General features: G+C 35.9%; 1 protein-coding gene and 1 long non-coding RNA gene across 2 annotated transcripts in view; one reads left to right on the forward strand and one right to left on the reverse strand.

The window, feature by feature from the left end:
• Positions 1 to 1,002, reverse strand: part of LOC107661722 (DNA repair protein RAD50-like) — a 35,807-nt gene extending 34,805 nt beyond the window's left edge. The window contains exons 1-2 of the mRNA XM_016451469.1: positions 605 to 1,002; positions 315 to 398 (exon numbers count right to left, since the gene is read on the reverse strand). Coding sequence (XP_016306955.1) covers positions 315 to 398; positions 605 to 733 — 213 coding nt within the window. The 5' untranslated portion in view covers positions 734 to 1,002. The remainder of the gene's footprint in view (positions 1 to 314; positions 399 to 604) is intronic.
• Positions 1,003 to 2,755: 1,753 nt separating this feature from the next.
• LOC107661813 (uncharacterized) lies at positions 2,756 to 3,540 on the forward strand. Its single transcript, XR_001631144.1, has 4 exons — positions 2,756 to 2,843; positions 2,932 to 2,979; positions 3,059 to 3,202; positions 3,289 to 3,540. It is a non-coding gene; the product is annotated as an uncharacterized LOC107661813 (long non-coding RNA).
• The last annotated feature ends 7,846 nt before the right edge of the window (positions 3,541 to 11,386 follow it).

Here is an 11,386-nt window from a genome sequence, read left to right on the forward strand (position 1 = left end):
CCGATCGTTTCGTGTCTTAGGACATCAATGTGTCGTCACGAGCCGCAGGGTTTAATTTGGATTTGTCTGTGCATGTTTTTTTTTTACTCTCATAGATTTTGTTACCATTGCCATGCATTATACGACTGATAGACTGCAATGGTTAAAGTTAAAAATCATCACATGTGTTCTACTGAAGAAACAAAGACACCTACATCTTGGATGCTCTGGGGGTAAGCAGATAAACATCAAATTTTCATTTATAGGTGAACTATCCCTTTAACACATGCAGATTTGCAGTTTGTTTACTTGCATTACTCCTGTCAAATACCTACTTTGGGATCATGGACGAATGTGCTTCCTTTACTTCCTGGTGGAAAGTCTCCTGAAGTGATGTACTTGAGACATTCGATGATGGTCTGCAAGTCATAAAAAGATATAGTTCATTATTATTTATGTAAAATTATTATTATATATAGTTATTGGTAGGTAGAACTTAAATATAAATGTTATTTAAAAGTGCGTTTAATATAAATATTTAATCATCATAAAGTTTCATACTGGCTATGTGAAACTTAAACATAAAAGCATTTTTAATGCATTTTATTGACAACAATATACAAACCGTTTTTCCAGCTCCATTAGGCCCCACAAGGACCGTCAGAGGGCTGAAGAAGGTGATCACTTGTTTGTCTTTATCCTCAACTCCAAAACTCCTTACTCCCAGGATACTCATCTTTTCGATCTTAGACATTTTGGACCAGTGCTTTGCCTTGTAGCCTTGAAATGATATACAATTAAATGCAGTGAAAATCAGAGCACATCATTAAAACTATACAGTTTAAATATCAGCAACTAGAAAATGATATTGTCGATCTCTTGCCATACTAATATAATCCTAAGAAGTTGCAAAAAAACATTACTTGGACAAGTGGCATATGTAGTTTCATAATACGTTCAAATAATGACGATGCAGTCGTTCTACATTTACATTTAGTCATTTAGCAGACGCTTTTATCCAAAGCGACTGAGCTAGAAAAGATGTAAAAACATTAACAGGGATATACAATGGCATAGCATTTTATTAGAATAACTCACACGGGATAAACAAGTCTGTAAACAGAAGTTATTTGGTTTGTTTTGACTCCACGCAGCACGCACTCAATCGTGGGTTTTCCCCGCGTCGGCGCAGTGACGTGCTTCCGCATTCAACTCACCGTCACATGAAACATCAAGAAACTACAAATCCCAAAATGCACAGTGAACATTTTCATTTAATAACGAATACTTGAAATACAAGTAAATATATTTATAACATAATATTGCAAAATAATGATATTCACTTATTTCCCCCGAAGCCACAGCCATGACCACACACACAAATGCAATTTAATTTTCATTTAATAGCCTAATTGTAGTATTACTCATATGATTGCCCACATTAAAGCAGGATTTGTGGAAGTAGTAGCTGTTTTGAACATAGCCAATATCAGCTTAGTAGTTGTGAACTGTGATTGCTTTCAGAACGAATGTGGTGTATTATTAGCAGCTCACGTTCGGCTTATAAAAACACATCAAATGCTCATGCCATGAGATGAAACTCTCCCGAGGAAACCGCCTTGTCAGTTCAATGTATGAAACATTAATACTACCAGAGTTTGGTCTGTAAATATGGCCCTGAAAAACATGAAGCATGTGTGAAAAGGTCGGAATGTTCCACTCTTCAAGGATTTCAATGTCTCCAGGTGCAACTGCAAACCTCCAAACACACAATCGCTCAGATCTGCACAACCTTCCTTCTCATGCTGTTTCTTGTCTGCAAGTACTCCAAACCAGAAACAAACTTATTTGACCTAAATCCTGACCATGTGGAGCAGGAGATAAGTTTGACGCACGCTTTTTGTTATATGTGGTCTGTGGAGTCACGTTTGATATCATCACGGTGGTTTCTCAAAACGACAAAATAACTACAATTTAATCTAATTTATTATTTTTATTCTTCAAAATCACATATTCTGTTGTTTATATTAACATTAGCCTAATTTGTCAGGCAGATTTTCCTATTTAAAATTGATTGTCGTTGTTATACCACATCTATCCACTTGGTGCTGCTGTTTAATAAATGTAAGGACGTTCAGTTTACCAACTAGTTACTGTAGATTTATAGAAAACAGAGATGATTAAGTCGCACGAGGCACTAAAACCTATGAACTATTTGTAAATGAAATTCCATTCGAATAGAGTGAATAGAGTCATGAAAGAGAGAGAGAGAGAAACAGAATCTACATTTGGAAGTGAATGTCAATAGAATCAATATCAAAGTAGCTAGGTGAAAACTGTGAAAGATGAATTAAGACATATTGAAAGAATGGAATACTCAAAGACACTGTTATGCTTAAAATATATTTAATAGTTATTATATATTTTACATTTATTTTCAACAGCCATTAGAAAAGTCATTTTAAATTGTAATAATATTTCACAATATTACAGTTGTTACTGTATTTTGAATCACATAAATGCAGTCTTGGTGAGCACAAGAGTTCATATAACATAACATAACATAACAATGTTCATATAACATTTCAAAACATGAAGTCTCTTATGCTCATCAAGCTCATGCTCAAAAATGCAATAAAAACAGTAATAGTGTGAAATATTATTGCAATTTAAAATAGCTGTTTTCTATTTTGTTATGTTTTACTGTGTTAATATGTTTTTAAAATGACTTCTTAAAATATCATTAAAAATGTGCTGTTTTTCTTTATAGCATTGCAGCACATGGGTGAGGGGGGGATGACGCTATACGTGAGGCACTTTATTGTCTTCGAGACCTCATGGATTATGCACATCTCCTCACATTTGTAAGTACAATGCTTTATAAACCTATTCATGACATCTTATTTCTACATTTACACTATACATAATCATTATTTTCTGCATCTTTTAAAGAACATACACGTGATATACATACCGAATGTGCATATTGAAAGCGGGGAGGTGAGTTTTGGGGAAAAATGTGAAATTTGTGTGTTTGAGATGCCATATATCTGAGCAAGACTGGGCCTGTTTTCTTCAGATGTGCAGCTGTAAAGAGTTCATTGCTCAAGAGCTTCTGAAGACGTTAGTTTCAGCAGAAATCACTGTTCAAGACACTGCTGCTGAACCACACACTGCACTTAGACTGTTACAGCACAATATCAGATTTCTCCTTCAGAATTCGGTAAGTGTTTTGGAAGTTGGCCCAATGATGTACTCGTGAATTTTTATGGATTTATGTTTTTTTTTTTTGTTTTTTTTCTTTGCAAGATTGGAGAACACTGTCTACAAGACAAAGTCATGGTTCGCAAGATTAATTTGAGGATTAATCAAGAGTTGATGTTCATTCGTCGATGTTTCACATTTTTCCAGGATTGGATGTCCAAATGCATAACCAGCAGTGCTTTTTGATTAATTCACTTTGACTTCTATCGAGTTTATTACATTAAATAACTGTTTAAGTATCTATTACTTTTATAAATGGCCTAACAGGACAAGTTCTAATATTGATAAAAGCTTTCAACCACGTTACTATGTGATTTGATTCTTAATATTGCAATAAATAATAATGTGTGACCATGACTTGGGAAGCTTTCTTTTTGTTGTGCTTTCAATGCACTGTATTTATTTAGATAACTTACCGGTAGTAAAGTTTGCAGTAGAGGGCAGTGTCAAGCTTCCATGGGCTGCCACTTCACATTTTAACACACTGTGGGAGAACAAATAGTTATGAATGAAATGAGGTTGGACATGATTGGATTATGAAGTAGTTACATGATTATATCTTAAGAGCAGCACAAATTAACATTTAGTATTTTCTGTTTCCTGTCTGGCTCAGATGTCTCTATAAGCTCTCTATAAGATTGCTCTATTAGCTCCTCTTTGGCTGTTGTGTTTGTGTGAGACAATGTCAGGCATGATATGTCTAACACTAGCAATAATATATGTATTATGTATATCTATCTATCTAGATAGATAGATAGATAGATAGATAGATAGATAGATAGACATTCATATAAAAAAATGCATGTAACACATTGAGCCATGATGTTCATGGAGGTGGAGAGGGTATGAGTCTGGCATTTTTCTCCCTCTCTATACATTGAATAAAGCTCTAAATAGGCTAAAGTATTTTTTTTTCGTGATCTCATTTACAACCTTGAAAGTAGATTCAGTAGTTTATTTCTTAATAATTATCTCACAATAATTTGGCACCTATCTTTTATTGCAAGTAAGTTATGTTCAGATTGGTATACAGTCATGCAGTTTTTGAAATATGCCATATGTATGTGCATATATTGTGCACAGTGTATGAATAATGCATGCCCAGTGCAGTATCAGATAGATCAAACAGGGAGTCCACATGTACATGTATGATTTGGGGGATATTATAATAGTAAATATGACGTCTGTAGTCTCACCTTAAAAGCCAATAAAGTTTTGAAAGAGGCATCTTAGCTATATGGAGTAGATAGATAGATGAAGCATCTTGGAGATGTTGCCACAGTTCTTCTGGATTTAGTTTGTCTCAGTTTGTTCTGTTTCTTCATGTCATTCCAGACAAGACTGGATGATGATGAGATCAGATCTCTGTGTGGAGCACTGGCTGTTGGTCAGACTCCTTGTGCAAACAAAAATCTCATTACAATTAATGGCAAAATTAATGTTTGGAAATATAAACTCCTATTTCCTACTGATTTTCTACAGCAAAAGATAGAAATCACTGACTTAAAACCATTTTTTAGCTGGTGAAAATGCTAGTGTTCTAATAACCTGTCAATGCCACCACTCAATGCCACCACTGTGCATTGAAAGGAAAATGGGAAAAAAAATGTTATAGATGCAGAGGAAGTACATCATGAAAACTGAAAACAAAGTAACAGTTCCATTCAGCATTCATCAGTGTGTCAGTATGGTTTCTCATAAGTCTTCTATTTGGTAATCATTAAAAACAACAGGGTGCTACTGCATATGGTACAAGTATATGCAATGTACACAATTTATAAAGGCGTACAGTACCTGTAGCCCAGCAGCCAACACACACACAGTTCCTTTTAGGATCCTGAAACAAAAGTGCAGCCAGGTGAAGTGTGGTCCGTGGGCAGGAAGTTATTTTGAGGTGGGTTGGGAAGCAAATAAGCTGGATCCGTGGGGAATCGGATGGTTTCTAGCAGACACTACACAGCTCTGTTACACAAAAGAGAGACAGCGAGAGAGGAGGCAGCTCTAGCAGTGATTTAACAAGCTTCAGCTAAGACAGATGTTATCTTTCCCTGCCCTGACTCTACATGTGGAGACATTAGCTGTGCCTGAAATATATATAAAAAAAAAAAAAAAACCTGCAACTGCAGAGAAAAGAATGCATCAGGGCATGCGATTAAAAATCCATACAGTCGTCTTACAGTAAGTTTCTATATCTACTGAAAAACAAGCATTATAGTAATAAGTATGAATAAAACATATTACATTTGTGCTCACCACAAACTTTTTAAAACAAAAATACAGCACAAAAGTAATATTATGAAATATTATTCAGTTTATAGTTTTCCGTTTTCTATTTTAATATGTAATCTAGTTTATTCCTGTGAATCAAAGCTGAATTTTCAGCATTATTACTCCAGTTTTCAGTGTCACATGATACTTCAGCATATGCTGATCTGGTGGTCAAAAACTTAAAACAATATCAATATTTGTCAATATTTAAAACAGATACCTGTATGATGAAGAATTGACAGAGCAGCCATCAAGTGTTAGGCAGTGTTCTAGGTTATTAAATGCGGAGGTTTTAGGTCCGATAATTAACACCTCTGTTTTTTCAGAATTTAGCTGTAATAAATTACTCGTCATCCAGTCTTTTATACCAACTATGCATTCCGTTAGTTTTCCAAATTGGTATGTTTCACCAGGCCGAGCTGAGAATATGCTGATATGGTGGTCAAAAACTTAAAACAATATCAATATTTGTCAATATTTAAAACGGATACCTGTATGCTGCCTAATAATTAAGCTTTTTTTTTTTGTGTGAAAGTCGTGATACCTTTTGATGTATTTGAAATGGAATTGTTTTGTAACATTATAAATGCCTTTTTATGCATATTGTTGCTGTCACGTGATTAATTTAATGTGTTCTTGCAGAATAGAAGTATTATTCTTACAGACCCCAAACTTTTGAATAATAGTGTACATTCATATAAAAAAAAATGCATGTAACACATTGAGCCATGATGTTCATGGAGGTGGAGAGGGTACGAGTCTGGCATTTTTCTCCCTCTCTATACATTAAATAAAAGCACTAAATAGGCTAAAGTATATATTTTTTTCGTGATCTCATTTACAACCTTGAAAGTAGATTCAGTAGTTTATTTCTTAATAATTATCTCACAATAATTCGGCACCTATCTTTTATTGCAAGTAAATTATGTTCAGATTGGTATACAGTCATGCCTGTCATGCAGTTTTTGAAATATGCCATATGTATGTGTATATATTGTGCACAGTGTATGAATAATGCATGCCCAGTGCAGTATGAATAATGCATGCCCAGTGCAGTATCAGATAGATCAAACAGGGAGTCCACATGTACATGTATGATTTGGGGGATATTATAATAGTAAATATGACGTCTGTTGTCTCACCTTAAAAGCCAATAAAGTTTTGAAAGAGGCATCACACACTTAATTGAAGTCCCGCCTTTAGTTAAAGAACAGTAAATTAACCAGTCGTCTCTTTTACCATTCATTTGTATGATTTGAGCCAAAGAAGCACAGTTTATACAATTTATTCTTTATTTGAAATATTTTATTAGAATGTAAACTTGACCAACAGTTTTATAGCATTTGGTCTTTCCTCTTTCAAGCTGTATTTCCAAGGCTGGAAATAGTTGCCTGGGGGTGTCATGAATATGGCCACTGAGCAGACTGACTTGCCCTAAAGGGGCTTTGACAGTATAGTAGTATTCCATTCCAGTCGTCCATTTTGCATAAAGCAGAATATCTTGTTCATGTCTCATATCAGTGGCCAGGAGCGTTCTGCATGAGGTGTTACATACTAGCTAGGGATCAAAGACCAGAATCTACTTAGTGAGTTCAGGAGATGAGAGGAGATGTCAGTGACCTGGGTGAAACTTCTGCCAGCACTGCAGGTCCACCTGAATGATTATTTTTTCCATCATCATAGACTCTCAGATATTCGCGTTGACTGAATGACCCTGGATTTGTAAGTTATTTAAAGTTGAGGTTTTTACAAGAAAAGGACTCTTAATGTGTTGCCATTTTATTCCTTACTGTTTGCACCTCTGAGATAATGGTTGGATTTTGCTATTCAGTATTTGAGACAACCATTGACACAATTTATGAAGCCTCATGAAATATAGCTCATAGTAGAGCAAACGTAGTAAACTTATTCATGCTACTCATCCTGCACAATTTTAGACAATAAAATCCCAAACATTATCAGGAAGGATATTCCAGAGTTTGGGAGCCAAATGCGAAAATGCTCTACCACCTTTAATGGACTTTGCTATATAGATACTATAAACGTTCTGAGTTTTGCAACCTTAAGAAGTGTGATGGATTGTAGCGTGGGGGAAGACTGGTTTTCAAAAGACAAGTTGTTGTCTAATATAGCTAACAAGCAAATTTTTGACTGCAGAGGAAGTAACAGTACATCCTTCTAGATGCCAATTGTAATCTAAGAGATTTTGTGTACTGTTTTTTGGTCCAATAAGTAATATCTCTGTCTTATCCGAATTTAATGTGAGAATATTATTGGTCGAATTAATCCCATATTTTCTAATAATATTACCAAGGGGCAACATTTATATTGGAAATAGCAGAGGGCCCAAGACAGGTCCTTGTGGCACTCTATACTTTACTGGCGTTAATTTAGATGCTTTCCCATTTAAATAAACAAAATAGTAACGATCAGACAGGTAGGATCTAAACTATCTTAAAGACTGTCTCTAAATAGTTTTGTAATCGATCTATGAGTATGTCATGATCTATAGCGTAACGATGAGTTAATAATATTGAGAAGCAGTTCTTCTGCTATAGATAACAACTCTTGGTAATTTAGTTGGTACTGGATCTAATAAACATGTTGTTGGTTTAGATGCAGTAATAGGTTTATTTAGCTCTACCTGTCTTACAGTTGTAAAGCACTGCATGATTGAAGCACTATTAAAACACTTAAAGGGATCCCCGGGTATTAAGACATGTATAGCTTAATATAACGTAAATGATGTCCCTTATTTAAATATATAGTAGAAACCCCTTGAAAGATGTATGTTATTTAAAAAAATCGACATGGTTTTTGGACTATGGGGGGCGCCATTATTTTATGTGCACAGTACATTCTGCGTCGATGACATCAAATGGTTGCACTCGGTGAGCTACTGGCGCTTATTTCTATAGTCTTTGGCTTTTTACCGCAACACAACTGAAAATACTGATACGATATCACATTGTGTGACTTTTGGTTGTAATTTTCAGTCGAAGGGCAACAAGAGAAGCAATGCAAGACTTCACAAGAAGAGGAGAAAAGAATGGGAAGATGCCTGTGGACGAATAAAACTTCCGAAAAAACAGCTTCTTTTTTCACTCCACTTTAGTCCTGATGCCTTTGAGTCTTTTAGTAGACCAAAGCTACTGAAAGAGCTTACAAACGGCTTAGAAACGCTATGTCATCCTGTAAACATGCCGACGCTAATCATGACGCGTGGCCGCTAGAGGAGTTTCTCAGCGCAGATTTTCCTCGAGATCTGGGGCGTTTAGACTCCATGTGGGGAAAAATCGATGGTACAGCATTTGGTTTAAGCCTATGCTTATCCATCTCCACCTGTAAGCTCTTTCAGTAGCTGTGGTCATCATAACAGTATTTTATTTTCCAAGTTGTCTATTCCGAGTTGGGTTGTGGTAAAATTAGCAACAAGTAGCGGCAGTAGCTCACCGAGTGCAACCATTTTACGTCATCAGAATAATGGCGCCCCCCATAGTCCAAAATATGTATAAAACGATGTGATTTTTAAAATAACATAAATCTTTAATGGGTCTTCTACTACATATTTCAGGAAGAGACATCATTTACGTTATATTAAGCCATACAAGTCTTAATACCCAGGGATCCCTTTAAAGCACGAATACTTATAAAATGTGACGATAAAATTTGTCAAGACAAACTTTGATATTGACTTGACAAAGTCTCATCTGAAAGCTTCAGTTGAAGGTGTTACAACATCAAAACAATGATGATTGCACATTTTATATGTTTAATCATGACACTGGTTGCGTATTTCCTTTGGGATGGGTCGAGACTGTTGTCTTTGATAAGCAACAGCATATAAATAAATAAATATTAGGTAGAAGGTATTAGTCTCTCTAATATCGTCTTAGTTACCATCTCAGAATGTAGATCTGGCCTACTATAAAACTCCATATTTACCTGTTTACTGCTTAAAATAAATAAATAAATTAAATTAAATTAAATTGTAAATTTAGGTTGGGTTTTTTTTATTTTTTTTATTATGCTATCCTATTATGCTCTTTTACAATGTCTTGAATTTGTTTTGGGGGTGTACTAGAACATGCTCTCATGCTTGGTGGTTCGAAAAACGCATTCTTTTTTACATAATTTACATTATTACAATACCTTTCTCCCCATCCTGGCACAAACGGCTCTATTAGTTCCGGGTTTGATGAAGGCCCGCCTTCCGAAAAACAAAATGTGATGTGATTGGTTAGCTGTCCCAGTGCGTTGTGATTGGCGAACAGCTTAGACGGTGTTTCAGTCTTGAAAAGGGATTAAAAAAAAACAAAATATCTCCCTTTGGAGTGGACTTTGAGATTTGTAAGTTTGAAGATCTTTTTTATGCCCAAACATACCCACTACACACTGACTAAAATTCAAAAAGTGAAAAAGCATAATAGGACCCCTTTAATATTTTTAATTCCGTAGCTTGACAAGGATTCCTTCAAAGAGGTAGGTTGCATGTCCATACTGACCCAAAGAGAACTTAATCTTGAAACTTTTTGATGTAAGACCCAGCTGCAGATATCAAGGTGACTGTTTCACTTCGTATCAGAATGATTGCTATCTTGCCAATTATCATCTGGAAATGCTTGGTGAAGCAAGAGATTAACCTTAATGCTCAATCTCAGGACAAGATTGATTCGGTTGGTGGCAGAGATGTATTAGCTGGCCAGATGAAAAAAAAGAATCAATATATTTTCAAGTTTTCAAAATAAAATATGTCTGGACCGCGTTGGACCAACTGACCAGCTGTTAAAAGTGTAAACTGGTGTAAATTGGATTGGCAGAAATGTCAGTCAAGACATCAAAGTTGAAATGGCTGATGATTAAACGGCAAGGTCACTTGTTTGCCGCACAGCCTTAAGTCAAACGGCAGACCGGTTGCTGTTTGAAATGCGTGCCCTTTCGTCTATCCAATTTAGCAAACATTGAAATGGTAGAGAGGAGTTTGATTAATTTGCTCTCCCACCCCATGCGCCTTTGGCCTGCTAATGGACCTGTCTGCATCGCTTTGCTACTCTACTTCTCATTGTGGGTTAACAGAAAAGTTGTAGCTTGTCACTCTCTCTCTCTCGTTGCTGATAATCACTACTGACAACTACATGCCAGTGTGTAGAATATCACCAGGCAGCAGTTTAATTACGGCACCGAGGTCATAATGGAGTCCAATTATTACCATCCTGAGGACAAATTAAATGAACTTAGGGTCATTAGGGACACTCGTTACTTCGGCAAATGTCTGCTTTTGCCTCCTCATGGTTCCCAGACTGATTAGAGAGCCAGGGGGTTGTGACGAGACAGGGAAAGTCATTTGAAGTTGCTCTTCAATGCAAATAGCATGTCTAATCTTCTTTCCATTAGATCAGTGGTTCCCAACCCTGGTCCTCAAAGCACTCCAACACTGCACGTTTTGCATGTCTCCTTAATCAAACACACCTGATTCAGGTCATTCAAGACCTGAAATTGGTGTGTCTTAGAAAGGAGACATGCAAAATGTGCAGTGTTGGGGTGCCTCCAGGACCAGGGTTGGGAACCACTGCATTAGAACATACTCATTTGTGTGTCACGCATGTGTCAGCCACATGGTAAACTGGACTATGACCAGGAATATAAATTTCACCACTCTCTATCATTTTGATTTGAGGTCACTAAAGCCAATGAAGAAAAAGAAAAGAAAAATACAATTATAACTGGATTTGTACAAGACAATGTGAGTGGTGCTTGTCTGAGTAGTGGGTGGTTGCTGGTGTGTTCAATTTATAAATTTTATATTTATATAATGTGTGTTTGTGTGTAATATATATATATATATATATATATATATATATACAGTTGTGCTCAT

The sequence above is a fragment of the Sinocyclocheilus anshuiensis genome, unplaced genomic scaffold, assembly GCF_001515605.1.
Source record: "Sinocyclocheilus anshuiensis isolate Anshui unplaced genomic scaffold, SAMN03320099.WGS_v1.1 scaffold207, whole genome shotgun sequence".
Classification (NCBI taxonomy): Eukaryota; Metazoa; Chordata; class Actinopteri; order Cypriniformes; family Cyprinidae; genus Sinocyclocheilus; species Sinocyclocheilus anshuiensis.